Here is a 22624-nt window from a genome sequence, read left to right as displayed (position 1 = left end):
CAGTTCTTGCTTGCTAAATTTAAACATTGAGGTGAAAGGGCATTTAATTTGTGGCCCCCAAACTTTGTAACTCACTTCTTCTCACTCTTAGACACATTACAGAGCTGATCACTTTTAAATCTCTTCTGAAAAGGGCAGTTATGTTGAGAACTATTATGACTATGGTGGCATCAGCCATCCTATATGATGTGGTCTGTTGGAGCTGCAGCATCATGGAGAGGAGAGGAAGAAGCTGGACAAGGTCATCAGGAAGTCCAGCTCTGTCCTGGGCTGTCCTCTGGACACAGTGAGGGAGGTGGGAGATAGAAGGGTCCTGGCTAAACTAATATCTATACTGGACCATGAGTCTCACCCCCTGCAGGACGCCCTGTCTGCCCTGGAGAGCAGCTTCAGTGACAGACTGATCTACCCTGGCTGTGTGAAGGAGAGATTCCACAGGTCTTTCCTTCCTGCTGCTGTCAGACACTACAATGATCACTACTAACACTGTACACTTGTCATCCATCTGCTGTAATCATGTCCAGTACTGTATTATAAGGTAAATCACCATAAGTGCAACATACTGTGGTTACTTTACCTGGTATTTATTTATTTACCCATCGATGTCCATATACTCTACATACCCATAGGCAGATATTGTACACACTTATAATTTTTGTAGGTTTATTCCACTAAGTATTTTGTTAATATTTTTTTTTTTTCTTATTTATTTTACATCTTTGCTACTTTTGGCACTCTGCTGTGTACTTGTATTTTGCTGTTGCAACAATGTTATTTCCCCATTGTGGGACAAATAAAGATTTGCTTATCTTTATCTTATCTTATAAACTGAGATGAGATAACATTACCATAAGCATTTGCAAGATAGCTGATTTAAGTTGAGTAAGTTTACTGTCCATGTGTCACAGATGGTTAAGTGTGACTTTTCATAATATTCATAGTAGCCAGTGATAACAGTCAGGCCTGATAATCTAACTAAATTAATCCGATCAAGTTAATCTAATTAAGTAGTGACTGTTTATTTGCACTAAATACTTTGTACTGGTGGCACTTTCACACACTAACTAGAACTGCCTAATTATGCAGCAGATCCAATTTACAGGGATTATGTGAATTACACAACTAGGTTGTGTGTGTAATAGAATAATTTTAAGAAGTCCTGGTAATTAATGCTCTGTTTTGCCAAGTTGTTTGTTAGAGACAGGACAAACAGGTTAAATGGCTTTACAAAGGCTTTATTACAGGTTTACAAGCCAGTTTTCTTTTGTGATGCTACAGCTCCTTTAACACTGGTCATCAATGATGCCAATGAAAGCAAAGAAGACAAAATCTCTGACTAGTGAATGGTGGGATTTTCATGACACCATTACAACAACAAGTGAATTGAAATGCTGAATGTTCTGATAAGAAAGCCTGTGTCAAAGTGTCTGTCAGTACTGTGACTCAGAAAGTGTGCGGTTATAGTTTCATAGTGTGAATATTGTCAAACAGCATTACCCAAAGTAGTTTGCCAGCATATCGGCTAATGTTGGCCTGCTCACACACCTTCCATCTCAGGAGCTACTGTTAACTGATGCTCTTTGTTAGTTTAGCTGTGTTCTAGTGGGAACTAGCATGCAACATCGCATATGTTGACAAATGCTAATAAATTTGCTATAGAACTCATATTGGGCTCTGCTCACTGGCTTTCCCTATCATTTCAAATTGATTTTAAGCTTTTGATTTTTGCCTTCAGAGCCCTTTTACAGTCCTCTGGTCTAAGCCATCAGACTTGGGCTGGCCAGTACTGTCTACCTGATAGCTATGTAGTCAACTAGAATGAGGGACCAGTGAGTCTTCATGAGCCCTCTGACCTGTGTGGCCAAAGGGTGGAGATGGCCCAACTAGCTGCAAATGGCCTCCACCAGATGTCTGGCGCTGGTCCATGATGCAGGACCTCAGTTGAGTCCGAGAACAGCTGAGGGATGGCCATGACTCCAGAGATGTGGAGCCCCTCATGGAGCAACAAATCAGCAGACTGACCTTGGCCTTAGTCAGCCTGCCAGGCTCAGTGTACAGCTGTATGCCTGGCACATCCTCTGTGAGTATAGTTGAAAACCGTCTGCTGTGTGGAACAGCTGCTTTATGATGCCCTGTGACCCCCCTCCGACGTTTTTCTTACGCTGACGACACCCTATGTATTGTCCTATGCCATGGACCTAGTGTATAAAGGATGGGGGCATGTCAGCTTTACATGCCAGACCCAGTGTGGCATCCAGCCAACATGCAAATAAGGGGTTGGGGGATGCAGGGTACCACCAGGGTAGTCTCTTGTACACAGACACACAGTTGTATTTATAATGGATCACACTTGCAAACACTCACTCATGCTTTCTTTCACTTTTCAAGAGGTGAGAGTACTGAGAGACAAAAGGCTAAAAAACTCTATTGCCCATCAGTCCATTCAGCTGCTTAGTCAGCATTAGGTTGGGGCTTTTTGAGATCTGAGTCTAGAGAATTGTGTTTTGCTATAGTATGTAAATGTAACTGTAATTGTAATTTTATGTCTTACATAAACTGGTTGATGTTAGGGTAACATTTTACATTTTGGCCTGATATCTAAATAGTCATCTTGAAGCTGTTTGATGTCTATTAAACATTACACCCATAATGCACAGTATGGAAAATTATCTTGCAATTAAGATATGTGTGTAACAAACAAATTAGGACCTTGTGAGTATCATAAAAGACAGCATCCAGCAGCTACTAAATAAATATCTGCTGGGATTTTCTTTTTGACAAATGTCACACTTGTACTACTCAAATGAAGACCAGCTATCTAAAAAGGATGTTAAAACATTAAAAACGAATTTGAAAATGTGTTTATCAAAACTATCTGCCATCTCAGCATCCACATGTTTTCCACGGTTAATAAACAGTATGCAGCATTGATGACACTGACACGGGTATAACAGAAAAAGTCCAAATCCCAAAACAATGGGGACAATCCTCGCCATCTGCAGGGGTAGACTACCAAGTGCTTTGGTAACCAGCACATTTTCAGAATCATCATGGGGAGTTAGAGGAAGAGCTTCAACCTGTCTGGAGGTATGTTACAGGTTTTACAAAAGCATGGCTGCATCTCTCACATTGTTAAAGAAGAACTCTCTGGAGTTTTCTCATATACAAACAAATACAGTGTTTGCATTCAGTGTTTCTCACCACAACACGCTGTGTGTATCTTTGCAGTGTAGTAATCTCAAAGCTAATTTTGTTTTTACATTTTGAAGTTTGTAATGTTGGTGCCTAGCTGTGTTTCTTGGTGTGTTACTACACCTGTAAATAGTTGTAAAACCACTGGCAGGACTGTGTATCACATCATCCATGTGCATGTGCACTTTATTTATCCAGCACAAGGCCATCACTCAATCAAAATACTTAAAAGACAATAAAGTAATCAACAAATGCATCCAGGTCTCTACAACGTCTGTTTACTGTAGCTCTACCTTCAGGCTGCAGCTTGCAGTACAGTCAGTACAGTCTGCATTTTCAGTTTGCTCACTGCTCACTTTAATTTTTTCCCATTACTGTGCTTTATTTGGCAGAAGTAAAGAACATACAATATACTGCAAATATATATATATATATATACTGCTTTTCCTTTAATCTGTCACCTGCCTGAATATGACCCCTGTCAACTACCTACATTATATATACATATTGATGTAATTGGAGTATTAGAGATAATTAATTGACTTGCAGCTCACATGAGACACTTTCACATCTAATTCTAAGATGAACCTTCATTTTTCCCACAGTGGGGAAATTCAAATGTTACAGCAGCAAAAGAGAAATAACAGCATGTGAAAAATAACAGTAAAGTTATTCACAAAAGTATATGCAGTAAGAATATGATAAAGATATAATTAAAAATATAATAAAAACTATGAAACATATTGCACTCTTGTGATGAATCCACTTAAAATTAGTGCATTGCAGGAATATCAATTAGAGTACTGATGGGTATCCATAGTAATAAGCAGAACTGGTATTACTAATCTCTAAGCCTCTATTTAATAAAACACACGTTCACCCCATAAACAGCGAATTAGAAGACGTAGTAGACCATCATTTTTGTCCAGGCCAATTACATTAGTTAAGCACATTTTAAGCACATTTTTATTTATCATTACTTTTGTCAGTTTCAAGTTACTTCAGTGACCATTGTGGGTTTTTCTTTCTTCAATAGAAAGGTACCAATAATTTTGTCCATGTGTGTTTGAAACATTGATAGCAGCAGGCTCAGTGAGGAATACATAGTGAACATTGTTGGAAAATGCACCTTTACCTTCTCAGATCAGTGGAAAAGCAGTGCAATCTGTTTTTGGTCCCAAAGAAAAACCTTTGTACAGAAAATGTGAATTCTGATGCAGTAAACATATAAGGCTTCCTTTGGATGCAGTTCATTCACACTGCCCACTGGTCAAGGTGATTAGAGGCTACCTGGGGCTCTTCATTGAGTCTTCATGGATCAATGTGTCTCTGTAATGAAGATGTGATGTCCAGCAGTCCAAAGATCTTATTCTGGTTTGCTGCTGTTTTCTGCCTGTCAGAGTAGTGACCTGTAGCATGTCAGCTGAGTGGAGGGTGGTGGTCTTCTGGAGGACAGACACTGAGGGGAGGTCTGGAGAACAGCTGAATATGTGAAGCGACTTTTATGGAAATCTATGTGATTTGTAATCCAAAGGCAGCTTACAAATCACTCAGCTGACATGCTACAGGTCACTACTGCTTTCCCTTTTTCCCCTCCAAGTCAATACCAACATTAGTCTGCAGAGCCTAGTGTGTTCTGCAGATGCATTAGTTGAGACAGAGCTAGTTTGCTACTCTTTCATGTAGGACTAAGCTCCTGAATTTGATTATTTGACTTACTATAGATTCATCTGATTGTTTTCTTCATGTGAAATACTGTCAGAATTAGAATCCAAAACAACAGGCAGTGAAAACCCCGAAGAACAACGGTTTTCCTCTTTTCCAATTCAGATTTATCCTGATCCTCTGAAGCTGTATGCATGTGAAGAATTTTGTTCCATCAATACTATTTTTCCGTAATTTAACTTTTTTATGGTATATTAGGGTCTGTCTATAAACAGAGTGACATCTGCATGTCACCGACAGACTAACAGTTTGGATGAGAAACAAATGACAGTATAAAGAATTAGCTTATATGCTATTTCTGCTGTAGATCAGCGTGTCCATCCCATCAACCAGAACTCTAAGCATTAACTGTTTATTACAATTCTGTTTCAGGGTCCTCACAAAGCTTGTCAGACCCATCAACATGACTGAAATGTCTTCTTGAATGCAAATTTGTTTGTCAACAAAGTAGTTCATTTATTTTAATGTATGGACAAGAAGCAAGATTTCCATCTGAGGTCCCTGGACAATTGAGTTTCAGTGGTTTGCCTAATTTCAGTATTTAAGTGATATTACCTTAGGTACTGTGAAGTCCCAGAATAGAACTTCCGGTAGAGGAATTTTATTCTGGAGGGATAAACAGGATGTTGATGAACTGCATTCATGATAATTGACTCATTACGGTAAATCTTTACACCTGAGAGTTTTCACGGGTTAAATAGCGGACCCTGGGCAGCAACAAGCTGCCAGGTTGTCTGTCGCTTTCAACAGGAGACCACGGCCATCACCCCGCACTATCTTTTCACCTCAGCAGAAGATGAGGATTTCGCCAGAAGGGAGAGAAGGAGCAAAGGAGAGACTAGGAGAACTACCGAATCGAATCTCTGCACCAGGAAGAGCCGTGAGGACGCCACTCCGCCGCTAGCTAAGGAGGAATAGGTGCATCACCCGCAGCCCACTAAACATTGACTAATTACTTCCTTTTTGTTTCTTCTATTCCTACTCCCAGTACGGAGAGCGCCGTTATCGGGGACATCGGAGGAGGTTTTCCGTCTGGCGTTGCTCTGCGGACGTTAACAGGACTGTCCTGCTTCCCATGAAGGTCGCCATACAGATACCGAACCCGACCCTCATAGAGACCAACTTCAGCACGACCTTGTGGACTTCACCCTGTCTTCTACACTTCGATCAACCAGAGACATCTTTATTGGCATAAATAAAACTGTTTTGTTTTGACTCTGGGTGTTCTATGTGGAGGAAAGCTCTGACCCAACACCACGACTCACGAGCAATCATGACAGGTATAACAGATGACTCTCTAAAATGTGGCAATACTTCCACACCAAACCCCTATAGTGAAATTTTTAATTTCTTTATACTACAGCTTGCAAATGATGGCTACAGGACATTTGTTAAACAAAGAGTAAAGAGCATGAAAGAAACTCTAATGTTAAAGGGGCCAAATAAGCAGCACAATAATGACTGTAAAATCTACAGAGACTGTAGAATCTTGTTTCACAAGTAAGCTTACCACTTTCGAAATCAGTAAAATATTATGTGTACTAATTCTGAAGTGGTGCCTTTTTTCAGTTTGGGAGTGATATATATATATATATATACATTATAGCCCACACTAAATAATAGCCATATATTATACAATATACATATATATATTATACAAGGTACAGAGTGAAGCCCGTGGCCATAACATGCTGCTATTTAAAACACAAACCAGGAGCGCAGCTTTAGAAAATGCGTTGCAACAAAATATTACACTTAAACCTGGACAGGTTTTTGTATCTTTAATGTACTGGATCTTAATCTTATAATCTTGCACTGATATAGCTCGGCACGTAAAGACAGATTTTCCCTTTTGCAACTAAGTACAGTTGCATAGATGCTGCTGCATTTTTCTTGTGCAAACAATAAAGTTTTGACTGGAACACTCAAGCACCGAAGTGCAGAAAATGTAGAAGGTGGGGAATGAAAATTGATGGGGAAGGCAGTTTCTTTATAAAAACAACAGTTATCCTCTGGTTTTTGCATTTGTCCATTACATTGTAAAAATGTTTTCTCACTTCATCAGAAAGCCTTCCAACACAAAGCCAGATCAACCAATCTACATGGCAAGGCAAGGCAAGACAAGGCAAGTTTATTTACATAGCACAATTCATACACAGAGTAATTCAAAGTGCTTTACAGAAATAAAAGACAAGTTAAAAATACATAAGCAAGAATAAAAATAAGAAGAATAAGAAGTACTTTATTAATCCCCAAGGGGAAATTCAGTTGTTACAGCAGTTATTAAATTTGAGATTATTTAAATTATATTGATTAATAGTAATTCATAAAGTAATTAATAAAGTAATAAAGTAATTTACTATTTATTTGGGGGGGTTTGTGTGTGCGCGCATGTGTGCGTTATTGTTTATATTGTGGAATTATAGAGTCTTATGGCCGTGGACACAAAAGACTTCCTCAATCTCTCAGTCTTGGCTTTAGGGGGAATTAGTCTGTGGCTGAATGAACTTCCCATTCGCCACAGTTCCTCATGAAGTGGGTGGGCAGGATTGTCCAGTATGGAGTTTATTTTGTCCACCATCCTCTTCTCTGCCAGAGCCTCCAGACTGTCCAGTTCCAGTCCAACAACAGATTTTGCCTTCCTGATTAACTTATTTAGTCTGTTGGTCTCACCAGCCTTGATGCCACCTCCCCAGCACACAACTGCAAAAAACAGTGCACTCGCTACTACAGACTGATAGAACATCTTCAGCAGCTTGTTGCACACACCAAAAGAACAGAGTCTCCTGAGGAAGAACAGTCTGCTCTGTCCTTTCTTGAAGAGTGCATCTGTATTGTTTGACCAGTCCAGTTTGTTGTTAATGTGGACTCCAAGGTATTTGTAGGAGTCCACAATCTCTACTTCGTCTCCAAGGATGGAGACAGGGACTGGGGTCTTCCTTTTCCTCCTAAAGTCCACCACCAGTTCTCTGGTTTTCTTGATATTGAGCTTTAGACAGTTGTTACACCAATCAACAAAGCTTTTTATCAAGTGTCTGTACTTCTCATGGTTATCATTATTGATGCATCCAATGATTGAAGAGTCATCAGAGAACTTTTGGAGGTGACAGGTTCCTGAGTTGTAGCGGAAGTCTGAGGTGTAGAGTGTAAACAGGAATGGTGCTAGTACAGTTCCTTGGGGTGCACCGGTGCTGCTCATCACCACATCAGATATGCAGCCATCTAAGCGAACAAACTGTGACCGCCCAGTGAGGTAGTCTTTGATCCACTAGGCATGCCTGAAAAGGCATGCCACCGCTTTGTCACCATATTTGCCCCTTATGATATCAATGCTGACCTATATTTGTGGGTCCCCTACTTTCAGTTTGTCCCATCCCTGATGGACTAAAAGTACCTCAACACAGACTATCTGTGGAGACGATCCTGAGTCCCGGACTCTTACGTCTAGGATCGAATAGACTACAGCTGGAGGTTCCAAACCCCTTATTTAAGTCTACAGCTGTTTAGACACTGGCCTAAAGGAAACGTAAAGGGAAACGTAAAATGGGTCCCAAGGTGGACCCTTGGGGGACCCCACATGTCAACACCATTTGGTCTGAGACACAGTTACCAACTTCAATGAAATACTTCCTGTCTTCAAGATAGGACATAAACCATTTAAGGGCAGTACCAGAGATGCCTATCCAGTCCTCTAACCTTTGTAACAGGATCACATGGTCCACTGTGTCAAAAGCAGCACTTAGATCCAGCAGTACTAAGACAGAGACTCTGCCAACGTCGGAGTTCAGACGAATGTCATTTGTCACCTTGATGAGGGCAGTTTCAGTGCTGTGATGGGGCCTAAAACCTGACTGAAAATCATCAAAGAAGTTGTTTAGCAGGAGAAAGTCAGTAAGTTGTTGGTAAACAACTTTTTCAATGATTTTGCCTAAAAACGGTAGGTTTGATATGGGCCGGTAGTTGTTCAGTACCAGGGCATCAAGACTGCTCTTCTTCAGGAGAGGCTTGATGACAGCAATTTTCAAGGCCCTTGGAAATGTTTCAGACTGTAATGAGTTATTAACTAATTGAGTGAGTTGTGGTAACAAACTGCTTAGTACTGATTTCAGAACTTTAGTGGGTAAAACATCAAGGCAGCAGGTGGATGAGCTCAGACTGGAGATGATCTCTTCAACTGTTATGTCATTGACAGGTGTAAAGTGTGTCAGTTCTACCAAGTGTTTCCTGGATGGCTGCAGAGTTGGTATCTGCCTTGTGCAATTTATTGTTTGTTTAATACCCTGAATCTTGTCATTAAAAAATAATGCAAATTCATTACATTTAGATGTTGAAATTAGTTCCAGTGGCAATGGAGATGGAGGGTTTATTAACCTACTTACTGTAGCAAACAGGACACGGGAAAATACATTTCTCTCTTTCTACGTAGAGTTTCATTGAACACACACAACATCTGCTTATAAATGGCATAATGAACCTGGAGCTTTGATTTACGCCATCTTCGTTCGGCCTTCCGGCACTCCCTTTTCTGTGCCCTGACCGAGTCATCGTTTCTCCACGGTGGCTTTTGCCTGTTCCTGATTAATTTATCCTTAACAGGAGCAATCACATCTATGACATTTAGTACACTAGAAGTATATGAATTCAACAAATCTTCAACATGAGAGAAAGTGGTATTTTCAAACCTAATCATCTCCATAAACAGTTTCCTGGTGTTATCATTTATGTGTCTTTTCTGAACAAGTGTAGGTCCAGTTGTATCTTTGGGAATTATGGACAAATCAAAACAGACACAAAAAGGATCAGACAAAGCAACATCAATCACAGTGATATTAGCAGCGTTAACACCCTTAGTAATGACAAGGTCCAGAGTGTGACCTCTGGTATGGGTCGGCTCCCTAACATGCTGGCTAAGGCCATACGTTTCAAGGACAGCAGAAAGTTCTTTGGCATATCTGTCACAGGCCTTATCCATGTGAGCATTAAAATCACCTGTAATAACCAAACAGTCAAACTCTGTGAAGACAACTGAAAGCATCTCAGTAAATTCATCAATAAAATTTTGACAGCATTGGGGAGGTTTGTAGAGGATAATAAAAAGTACAGAGGGAGATCATTTTTGCTCCATTTTAAAAGATTCATACTGAAATGATAAGAACTCCCCAAATGACAGCCTGTGGGTAACCATATTATCCCTAAAACAGGCACAGACGCCACCACCCTTTTTGTTTTCTCGTGTTTCTGATATAAATGTTAAATTAGGTGGGGTGGATTCAATAAGAACTGCATTTCCTGTCCTGCTATCTAACCGTGTTTCTGTTAAAAACATAAAGTCAAGATTGTAAGGGGATATAAAATTATTGATAAAAAATGATTTGTTACATAAAGATCTGACATTGAGCACTGCAAGTTTCAAATTAGTTTGAGTAGGACCTGAAACTATCTGTCTGCAAGGGATTTGAATCAGATTTCTCTGATTGGACAGTCTAACTGTCACTCTTTTAGCCACTCTGCGTGTTTTGACTGGAGCTATAGCACTAGTAGAGAGTGTTCTCTCCCTGGGCCTCAGGTCGATAAGCTATATGTCCTATGGCTATAAGTCCTAGAACAGCAGAGGCCCTGGGTGTCCTAGTTGCTGATAGCAGCATTGATGCTAGTCAGGATCTTTGGTCCGGGAGCAGGTGGTGGGGGGTCTGACAGGGGTGCTCTGAGGAAAGACAGGTGTAGGTGTTGACCGAGGTGGTCGAGATGGTGGAGTTTTAATTGATTGAGGGACAGAGGTCATGCTCCTGGGTGGCAAAGGGGGTGGTGTTTGCAGGGGGGATGAATTCACTGGCGTTGATGATAATACCCGTGACCTTGCCAGGTTAGGGGTAAGAGGCACCATTTTAATTCCTGATTTCACCAAGGTTTCCAAATGATTTGGAAATCCCATTGGTGAAGCCAGGGATGGGATGGTCAATGATGAGTCTGCAGAGGATGTGGATGCAGCTGGGGGGGCCCAGGGCAGTGGAGGGGGCACCATTGAAGGTGCTGTTGAGGGGGGATCCTTGGCTGATGAGGGGTCCGTTGCTGGTGTGGTGTGAGTGTTTACTTCACTTCTCTCTTCTCTTAGAGGACCCAGTCTGGTGTCTCAGAGAGTGGAGGAGGTTATCAGTTAGCCGTCTCACTCCACTTCTGCTCTGATATGGGCCCTTTCCCTTGAACAGGTCGTTGCATTGCCAAAGCAGGTTGAAGTTATCAATGAAGTGCACTCGTCTTATCTCACAGGCCTTGGACAGCCATGTGTTCAATGCAAGCAGCCGGCTGAATTTATTAATCCTCCTGTCGATGTTTGGGAGAGGTCCACTGACAAATGACTGGATTTTCAGTTTGTCAGGTTTCTCTAATAATTTAGAGAAGTCCTGTTTTAAAACCTCTAATTCTCCCTTTCTGGTGTCCACTGCACCCACATGCAGGATCAGCTGTTTGACTCCATGGTGTTTTGAGATGACCTGGGGGAGGAGAGCTGCTATATCGGTGACCATGGCACTTGGGTAGCTACATGTAATAATTCTGCTGTTGTTTATGTCACTGATAGCACCGTCTCCAAGCAGAAGGATATCTCTGTCCTTCACATTTGTCACAGATTCTTTGTCTCTGTTTCTCTGACTGGCTCCGTGGCTCCTGTTTTTAAAGTTATTGCTTTTTTGGTTTTCAGGCACAGCAGACATTTCTTGCTCAATAAGATTTAGTTCAGACAGTGGTTGAAACCTGTTACTGAGCTGTATGTTTGTTGATGCTACATGTGGTCCTGGGGTGCCACCATTCTTCTTTCTAATTCTGTGACGCTTTGGCTTGGCACCAAGTTTATGCCAGGTGGCTTCATTTTGATCAATTCCCACTCTTGAAAGTTTTGGGAAAGACACTGTATCGTCCAGGTCCAGAGTAGCGTTTTGGTCAACATAACACTTATTATTGATAGTAGGTTTTGGCTTCTTACCACTGGGTCTGAACAGAAGCGTGTCGTGAAGTCCTCTTTCAGATTCCTGAGCAAGAATCTTCATTTGTAACACATTGATTTTCTGAAGATATATCCGGCAGTTTTGGCACAATGTGTTTTCTTTTCCAGACATGTTGAAATAATATAAACATGCAGGACACAAAGATCTGCATGATGCATGTTGAAATTTGGGAGATGTGTGCATTGACCTGTCCAACCCTTAGCGACCTCAGTGACCGTCAGCAACATATGCTTACCCATAAACCCCATCACTGCGTAGATATGTGTGTGTAAACTGTAACAGGAGGATCACACCCAACAAATATTTAGTATTAAATTCGTGATGTTATGATGTGCCACCACGTCCCCAAACTCTGAGGACACAACACGTCTTTTGTGCTCAGAGAACACGTGTAAAACAAGCCTGGCTCAAGGATGATACACCTGGAGACATAGCCATGTGTTGAAGTGTCAAGCTAGTGAATGACAGCCGACGGGTAAACTCAAAGGATGACGAGGAGAAACAAGGAAATTTGTTTATTCAAGGGGGGCAGGAATGAAGTAACAGCCAAAATTCAAGGCAGGGAGAGACTGACAATTGAGAGCAGATTCAGGAAGTCAGCTCACAGAGTTCACAGGAGACAAACAGCAGTAATCTAAGGCCAGATCAGTATTTTGTGGAACTTATAGTTCCTTCAGAGGATACTGTAAAAACAGCCTTTGAGAGGAAAAAACTTAATGTACAAAAATGGAGGCAGAGCAGCATGGCTGGCAAGTTAGTGTTGTCCCAAGGGCAAGTCAGTCTTTTTTCTGGTACATGAGTTAGGTATATAAAATCTTAAAACCGATGGTGGAAAATATGTCCGACAGTGAGCCAGCTCCAGGAAATAACTATGGAGGGACAATGATAGGTAAGTGTAGAAGTAGTATGGTGGACTGAATGATAAATTGCAGCATATGCTCAGATGATCACTGTTAAATAGAGGTATAGTTGATCACAACTGGGTTGATCAGTTTTAGTGCAAGAGGCAGGCATCAGGCCTACTAGGTTTGAAGTAGTATACTTTGGTAGTAGTCCTGTGACAGCATGCGAAAGATAATATGAGATGATGGAGGATTGACTGTTTTGTGATTTTCAAGTGGATACCAGTTGCTTAGAAAAGGTAGATGAGGTTTAGATAGGTGTTTACCCGATAAACTGGATTTCCAGTCTGACCGAGTGTTTTCATGTTAATGTACCATATCTAAATGTGGGAAATCTAATGAACAAAAAAACAAGTTCCTGCTGCATTCATGCATCTCGTGTGGTTGATGTGAACACTGGTGAACCTCATAGTAATTGTAGTGGTACCATATAGAAATGGACAAAAGTGAATAAGCAGTACACAAAGGCTTTATTGAGATAATGAACCACATACAAAAGCATAATACTTTGATACGAAATTCCCCTTTTTATAAAGCTGAACTTCCATGAGTCAACAATGGAGTGAGAAGCTGAGGTGTCATATGAGACAACAGCCTCTCCGTCTCTGGTCAGACTCATGGCTCCTCCTCTGGACCTCTATCATTCCTCACCTGGAGTGGCCATCTTGATGAGGCTGTTCTTGCTGAACCTGAAGAGCCTCCAGCCCTCCTCCTGAGAGAGGTCCTCAGCACCACGGTGCTTGTAGAACTGGAGAGACGCTTCGTTGTTTTCCGCAACCACAAACATCATGCCACTGCAGCGTGTCTTTAACGCCAGCTGGAAAAAGAACAAGAGCGCAAGAAGTAAGTCAAAGGTTTGCCCCAGTACCTCAAAACTGCATTTCCATAAATTTGGGACTCTATTTATCCATCCATTATCTATACCCACTTATTCCTTAACCAGGGTCCCAGGGATCTGCTGGAGCCTATCCCAGCTCTCTTTGGGTGAAAGGCAGGGGTACACCCTGGACAGGTCACCAGTCCATCACAGGGCCACATAGAGACAAACAACCTCACACACTCACACTCACACTCACTCCTATGGGCAATTTAGAGTCACCAATCAACCTGACATACATGTTTTTGGACTGTGGGAGGAAACCAGAGTACCTGGAGAAAACCCACGCAAGCACAGGGAGAACGTAATGGCCACAGACATCAGGGTAACAGGTCAGTAGTTTTTCAGTCTGCCAACTGAGGGTCTCTTGGGAACCAGGATGATAATGGAACATTTGATGCTGGAGGGGGCTGCACCAAGTCCCAGTGATGTGCTTTGTGTGAAGATGGGGCCTAGCTTGTCAGCACAGACTTTCAGATAAGAGGAGGTTACACCGCTTCGTCCTGGTGTTTTCCTGACAGTTGTCTTATGTTTAAGCACGCTTCTATACTGAATGTGACCCGAAGTGGGTTGCAGAAAGAACAGATAAAAACAAAGCATGATAGAGCCGAGGCTGCACACACCTGACGTAAGATGTCTTCATGAATTTCAAAATAAGTATAATAAAGTTTTGAGCTTTGTCATTTCCCCCCCGACTGATATTTCTTCACCTCCTTTTTTTCGCCATATAAACTGATTAAATACAGCAAAGATAAAGCTTTCCAGCAGCAAAAATAGGTGCAGAGTACAGAGTGAATTAAATACTTTGAATACTATAGAGTATTACCACCTACCATATACAGAAAAAGGTAAGATAAATGTAAAGGCAGTAAATATAAATAATGAACAGTTAAAACATTTTAACTATATTAATTTCACAAGCAAAACTTGCACTTGAGATATCTAAATTAAGTGGTGGTTCAAGTGTCTTATGCCTGCTGATACTGTATCAGTGCTAACAGCATGAAATACAGTTGCTAGGTATAACTCTAGCTTCAGTTCAGTAAACATACTCACATCACTGAGGTGCTGCAGGATCTTCGAACCGATGCCCAGACCTAGAAAAACACACAAGACGAAAAGGAGAATTCATTAATAAAGAAGTTTCTAGGAAGCAAATTCATTTTGGACTGGACTAAATTAGCTGGTTTTTTTTTACCTCTGTAATGATCCATCACAAAGAACTCCTCCAAGTAGAGCTGTTTTCCAACCCAGGGGTCATAAGTGAAGTAGTACATGGCAAAACCCACAACCCTTGGATCTGGAGAATCGAATTTAAAATAAACAGTGATTATTTATTATTTTCATCCATCCATCCATTTTCTATACCCGCTTTTTCCTTAACCAGGGTCCCAGGGATCTGCTGGAGCCTATCCCAGCTCTCTGAGGGTGAAAGGCAGCGGTCCACCCTGGACAGGTCCCCAGTCCATCACAGGGCCACATAGAGACAAACAACCTCACACACTCACACTCACTCCTATGGGCAATTTAGAGTCACCAATCAACCTGACATACATGTTTTTGGACTGTGGGAGGAAACCAGAGTACCTGGAGAAAACCCACACAAGCACAGGGAGAACATGCAGACTCCACACAGAAAGGCCCCTGATGGGTTTCAAACCAGGAACCTTCTTGCTGTGAGGCAACAGTGCTAACCACTATGCTGCTATTTATTATTTCCCTAAAAATAAATATATATTCAGAATGTATAGATTTTTGAATTTATATCTCCTAGTATGAGTCAATATGCTACCTCAACAAGGGTTTCAGAGTTGTGCCACTGGGGTCATTACTTCTGCACTTATAGAGTACAGTATTTTTGGCACAATGGTTATTATATGTTGATAACCTAAGGCATTTAATCCTTATTTATTGCATATATACAGCTTTATAATTATACTATACAGCATAAATCTTTTATGTGTACATTGTTGTTCTTTGCAGATGGTGGAGCTCTAATATCGAAATTTATACTTTGATTCCTGTTAGGTAAATCCTTTTACCCTGAACCATCCCTTAGTTATGCTGCTATAGGCCTAGACTGCCCGAGGACCATCGGTGCACTGAGCTCCCCTACCCTAACCCCCCCCCTTCCCTTCCCCTCCCCTCTCTTCTCTCCTCCCACCTCATGTATATTCCACCATTGAATCTTACTAACCTTGTGTTCTCTCTCTCCCCTAGTTTGTGCTCTCTCCCTCTCTCTCTCTCTCTCTGTATCTTCTGCAGGTGTCCCTGGTCCTGGAGCTGTTTATCGCTGATGTGCAGTTACTGGTCCCACCAACTTGCAGTGTCTATTTGTTGTTTATTGTTGCTGTTCTTTTCTCTCTGCTCTATCCACTCACCCCAACCGGTCGAGGCAGATGGCCGCCCAAACTGAGCCCGGTTCTGCTGGAGGTTTTTTTCTTCCGTTAAAGGGAGTTTTTTCCTCTCCACTGTCGCCAAGTGCTTGCTCATAAGGGAATTGTTGGGTTTTTAGTTTTAGTTTTTGTAAAGTGCCTTGAGATGATTTGTATTGTGATTTGGCGCTATACAAATAAAATTGAATTGAATTGAATTGAATTGAATTTTAACAAATAGACTCAGAGGACGAACTCCAGTAAGATTATATAGAGGTTTTACTTGCAAGCAGTAACAGTCACACAGCACCTTGGTACAGCATGAGGATCACTGGCTGCTTGCAGCCTAACACATCAGTTTTCATGGAAATACAAAAGGGAGGGGATTTCTCACAGAAAGACATCTGGGCCCTTATCAAATAGTCAAGGTTAGAGTAAACTGTGCTCACTGAGAGCAACAATTATATTTCCACAATACACAATAGGCCCTATTGAGAAGTGTTTCAGTTATACTAAAGTAAGGTGGATCAGGTCACAGGAGGGTAAACATTTTAATATCTCTAACAATTCCTCTATGTTTTAACTCTTGATGCACTGCTGCAGATTATGTTATCCAGTTTATAAAGTACTTTAAATTTGTCCAGTCTTAAATTACCAATGCAGTAAAGTATTTTCACAGTGTGGTACTGCTACATTTACTTAAGTAAAGGATATGTGATCTCCACTAGCTTCCTGTGCTGCTAGTGCTACACATAAAAGCACAAGAAGCAGTTGCCTGTTGATAAACTGTGAAGAGTTATGGTCATTTTCAGCCACTTAACTTTTTTTTTTTTTTTTTTGAGAAAAGACAGGCCTCATAAATTTTGTGAGAAAGAAACATATCACCCAGTGCAGCGCTGTGGCTCATTGTTGCGTTTTTGTCCTTTTTTTAAAAAACCCTTTTAAACTGATGGGAGAGTGCCTGTGATTTCATTTGCATATTGTTACGACCCCACCTTGCTTTTTCTGTTCTTTTGCAGGTGGTGAAGGTGGGTGTGATCCAGAGGAGGAGCTGAGGGAGTGAGTTACCTGAGTCATTAGTGGAGCAGGCACCCCTGGGTCCTGTGTGCTGGCTCTTTTAAATGGCTGGGGAGCTCAGTCCTGTCTCTCTCCTCTTTCAGAAGCACCTACCTGGCATTTGGGCAATGGGGGTTTGATGTTTTTGGGCTAAGAATAAAGATACTAATTGCCTTTTTGTGTGCATTTCTTTGTTGTGTCATGGTCGTGCGGCTCAGTTTGTGACAATATCTACATTTAAATGCCTGTAGAATTGCAACCAAATAAGATAGAGCAATTCTTTTTGCATATAGAACTATCATGTATTCAACATGTCATAGAGCACAGTTTCCTACCTCAAATGACTTTGCACAAATGTCATAAAAATGCGCACACAACAAAACCACTATAATGCAGACAGCAGCTTTGCTATAGATTTGATCTGCCAGTTACAGCACTTCCTACATTGCATATATGTCATCACGTTATAAGCACTGTTCTATGGTAGGTCATAAAGGGTTAAGATGATGTTTCATACCATCACTGATGTTCTCTGCTTGGATTTCGGCAATGATGCAATGGTAAAATGGGGTGTCACCGAATCCATCCTCAAGAAGATCTGAAAGGAAAAAAATGTATTTAAAAAGTAAGGAAAAGAAAAGACCGACAATTTGTACGTAGAGCAGCTCACCTTTTTCGGTCAGTTTCACCCTGTGCTCCATTTCTTCATATTTGGCAAGCTCCTGGAATAAGAAAAAAAACTATCTTTAACATTTGCTGATTCCAGATACCAGTATATCTGCAATGAATATCATCCAACATTTATTACCAAGAGAATAATGCCAATGTGTCTTTCAAATATGAAGATTTTCTGTTTTGTAGTATTTAATTGTTGGATATAGGAATGTCTTGTATAACAATATCTATTAGCTGGTAGATGGTGGCAAACATATCCATCCATCCATCCATCATCTATACCCACTTATTCCTATTTAGAGTCACAGGGATCTGCTGGAGCCTATCCCAGCTCTCTTCAGGCAAAAGGAAGGGACAGGTCACCAGTGCAAACACAGCCATAGGGGTTTTATAAAGTCAGTACTGTTATGTGTTTTCACACAACTGTGCAGATGTTTTTGCAGTCTGGACAAGAGTTTGATTGTATGTCAGTATGTCTTAGGTTTCTCAGCTGGTTACCAGGGACCCAAACATAATACTCCCAACATGGTACAATTATTGCATGTACATCAGTCAGTACAGTGGGGAGCAGATATTTATGGAGTTTTGATTTGAGGGCAAATTTTAACTTGTGAAATCTAAAAACACAATTCCATATTTTAGATAGATATGTTTTATGTCCTAAGGGAGAAATATAATAAAATTGTCATTTTCATCTTTCATAATTTTAAATAAAGGTTTCACAAACCTAAAAACTGGGTTTAAACTCTGGTAAGGCTTTTAATTAACATGTGTAACACTATTGAGATGTAGAGTGCATTGGTTATTATCCTTTTTCTACTGACTACTTTTAAACTTTTAGAGCAAGCAATTTAAAATATTTGTACACCATAAATGAACAAATAAAACAGTAGTTCTATTTGTCAATATCAAAACTTAAAAAGATGGAAGGATATGAAAAATGTCTACAACACAGAAGCTTTTTGTTTCCACGTTTGCTGTAAACGTCAGGCATACAGCTATCAATAAAGCTGAGTCCAAAAGCAAAAACATCACAAATGCATAATTGTGACACTAATGAAAGCTAAAAACATTTTGTTTTTTCTAAATACAGTGATATCTTGTCAATAATGGCGATCCTCTTCTTTGAATATTAAGACCAGATGTGAAATAGCAGTTGGTTGGGCTGACAATAAATGTATTAAGAAAAAAAATATGTGGACAGTCCACTAGAGTTTGGACCAAAAAACCCAGAAAGACTCCCGAACATACAGACATGTATATGCATTCTGTATTTTATTTTTGGACTGTCTGCTTAGTGTGCCATCGTGTTGTGATTTTAATACAATGACATGCATTTATATAGATGCCACAAACCACCAGGACCACAGATAGCACGGCACGGACCTCAAATCCTTGAGAGAGACCAGACACCTGGCAGGCACGGACCAGACAGGCCACACTGCTGCCACACAGACCACAGAACAGCGCCCCCTAGAGCAGGTCTCTGTAATGGTCCTTGACTCCGACAGGACAGACCACACTTTTGGCTACAACCCCCTCTCGTTTTATGCTCAAGTCGACCCTAAGGCTAAGGTCTTCATGACAATGTTTGAAAATGCACTCCACTTTTATCTGTGTAAGTTTACTGTATATGGGAGAGTCGTAACAAAAGAAGTCACTGGGCAAGATTCACGTTTACACCTACACTGTTGCTACTGACACGGACATACAGAACATGCACCAAAGCGTTAGTACAAAGAAGAACAGAGCTAACGAGAAATGAATCTGTCTATATGTGCCTGCCAAATGAAGCTCCGTGAAATGCCTCTGGCATCCAAAACAAAATTTGCTGGACTTGTGAACTGAATGAAGGACTAGGCTGTTTAGTTTTGAGGGTATGAGGGCCAGCATAAGTCAGCCTTTGTATGGAATTATCTGCAGACCTGTCAAACAGCAAACTCAGGTTGTTCAAAACAAAGACACGCTGCTCATATAATGTGCACAGTTTATCTGAGAAATGCAATTCATGAAACGCAGCAGAGAAAGGCTGTGATTCTGTTTCAGCCAAATAAACCGCTATGTTGGCTTCGTATCTCTAATTATGATATTAGAGTCGTGTGTGACCCAGGTCCTGGACTGTTGTGGTCCTACAACATACCTTCACCAGTCGTAAGATGTCAGGCACGTCTCTGGGTTCAGCTTTTCGTAATTTATACTCCATTTTCTTCTTTTACTCTTCTTCCCTTTAGTAACAAGTCCTCTGTATGTGAAGTGGAAGATTAGGTATTTCTTCATTCGATCCAGAGTGGCTTTTCTCCCACGGTCAGTCTCTGGTCAGGACGTGTTTTTTTCGCGACAAGGACATCCAGTAAACGATGCCCTCCCCCGGGTCGCTGCCGATCAACTGCCGTCTGCCTTGTTTACATCTGGACCTTTATACCCGGCACGAGCTGCAAGGCGGTTGGTCAGTTCCACAGCGCTCAGGTTTCTGACGAATCAGCGACGCCCTTGGGCTCTCTGTTATCCAATCAGAGCCCGGGAATTGGTCACGTCCACAGACTGTTTTTGTATCGTGATACCATCTAGTTTCGTGACGGGGAAGGTAGAACTTGGTCACTATGCACATACAGAGGCCTTGTAACTAAAGAGAAACCAACAACTCAACACAAAAACACTCCGTTTAAAGTAACGTTTTTGTGCTTAACCTGTAGAAGTATTAACTGCAAATAAATGGGTTGTAAGTACTCAAACAGAATGGTGTTAAGACCCCCTTCCTCTGTGGTCCCCTAAACTGGTGTAGGTTTTAAGGTAATTTTTAATGTCAACAAAAAATATATTATTTATATTTTTGATTGATTGTATTATTTAATAAAGTCAGCTGTCTGCTCTAAGTTAAAGGCAGACATTTAAGCAAGTTAGACAATCATGACTGACAGAAAACTAGAAGATGGTAGTACAGCTGCCAGGATATTTTTTTAATCTGAAAAGCAAATGTTCTTTGACATGTATCAATAAAAAAAAAAAAAGGACAGTAGCATATTATGATGCAATGACATGCTTAGGTTTGTCACCAGTCTGTGTTGCCCTTTAGGGCCTGTTGGTTCTGCATCGAAGATATGGAGCCAGATAGATACAGCGTAGTCACATACCATACATTGAAAGGGGGAGTCATGGGCATACAGAAGAAAAGTCGGTGGCTGTTGCTGGTCTCTGAAAATGGCTCTGGTTTTCTTTGACATTGAATGGGCATTTTTTTATAAGTTCTGCACTTTTCATGCCTCATCTAAAATCCAAAGGGAATTGGTCCAGTGTGCACAGTGTTGGGCAGTATAAAAATATGTGAGAACTTCATGATGTTCACATAAGTTTTTAAACTTGGAGTCATGTATGGTGCCCTATGAGAATCTGGGAATCTGTCAGGGATGCTCCAAAAGAGAGGCACGCTGCCCTCAAGCAGACAAGCTGCCAGCTGGATACATTCAGGGTTTTGAGTCTATGAATTCAACACTGAACCCCCCTACACAACAACTGTTCTTTATGTTAAACAGAAGCTGTTCAAGAATGTAGCCCCCCATGACAATCAAAAATAATTAATTTATTCCAATCAACATTTATTTAATCGGATTGATTCATTGATTTAGTTCTTTCACAGCATGGCTGAAAATATCAAATGCAGGATGCCTCCAACCACTTCCTCTCATGTCAGCACATAAAGAGAAGAGAGCGTATCTGGGGCTGTCAGCAGTACACGAAACTAAGAGCACCCCAGACACCAAACTCTGTTGGAGCCTTTAATTGAACCTCGTCATTCAATTTCTGTTCCTATCTGTGAATGTCTGCCAGCCTTAGAGCAGCTCCATCCACAAAGTTATGGAAACCTGGTGAAGGGAATATCTGAAGATGAAACTGGATCTGCATGTAAAGCTCCCCACTTTTCAAGAACACCTTTCATTTTAGATTATATGCTTTTCTGGGCACTATTTTTTTTAACCCTTCATTTTTCACATTTGCTGATGTGTTTTATTATTCCAGAATACGTTATATACTGAATGTGAATCAGCACTGAGCTCACTGCTGAAGGAAAATCCATCAACAGGACAATAATCTGTCTGGGAAAGACCAGGCAGAAGGAAAACTGCCCTGCCATCCTGAATTGTACATAGTTCAGAAAGGGCTGGGCAGGGAAAACTGCCCTATGATCTCAAGCCAGAGAGATGTGAGACAGGGTCTGCTTAGAACTAAAAACTTATTGAACAAAACATGTGTTAATCAGACTGCTATAATAGGGTCACAGGAAAGTAAAGAGAACAAGTTCACAGTGTGGACATGCTAAGCAATGACTCACCAATGACCAACTTTATGAAGACAGAGAGGATGAGGACAGAAGTATGGTGAAGCCAGTTGTAGATGGCTTGGTATGGGTGAGGGAGTTTGGATTTCCAGAGCAGGCAGGAACATGTTTAGTAACAACGTTCACTGTCTTGTGTCTTCAAAACATAGGGGCTCCGATCGGGATAAAACAGCTCTACCAAAGAAACAAGGATGACCAGATTTTCCAGAGACAGTAAATCCACAGCCCCCACCGTGCTAGAAGCAATCAGCCCTCAACCAATGTAGTTCCAGTACCAACGGGAAACAGCATCAACTCTGTGGCCAAAGAGACAAACCTCAGGCAGACAAGAAGGAAGTGCTAAACTTTAAATTATGAAATGTAATCTCATGACTTTTATGTTTTCATTACAGGATTCAGGTCACCTGACTCAGGGCCAACAATACCTGTAATTAAGCAGCATTATTTAATTTTATTTAATTAACCGGGTATTTCATTTGATTAGACAT

The 22624-nt window shown here is 41.0% G+C and overlaps 1 protein-coding gene across 1 annotated transcript; it reads right to left on the bottom strand.

The window, feature by feature from the left end:
* Window positions 1-13271: 13271 nt before the first annotated feature.
* On the bottom strand, window positions 13272-20185 carry LOC113129719 (diamine acetyltransferase 1-like). The gene is made up of 6 exons (XM_026305778.1): window positions 19944-20185; window positions 17799-17850; window positions 17646-17726; window positions 14896-14997; window positions 14754-14794; window positions 13272-13637 (listed from the first exon to the last, which is right to left on the bottom strand). The coding sequence occupies exons 1-6, from the start codon at window positions 20004-20006 to the stop codon at window positions 13461-13463; spliced, it is 516 nt and encodes a 171-aa protein (XP_026161563.1). The 5' UTR covers window positions 20007-20185; the 3' UTR covers window positions 13272-13460.
* Window positions 20186-22624: the final 2439 nt, after the last annotated feature.

Source organism: Mastacembelus armatus, unplaced genomic scaffold, assembly GCF_900324485.2.
Source record: "Mastacembelus armatus unplaced genomic scaffold, fMasArm1.2, whole genome shotgun sequence".
In the NCBI taxonomy this organism is placed as follows: Eukaryota; Metazoa; Chordata; class Actinopteri; order Synbranchiformes; family Mastacembelidae; genus Mastacembelus; species Mastacembelus armatus.
Note: the sequence above shows the minus strand (reverse complement) of the source record. Positions and strands in the feature narration are given on the sequence as shown.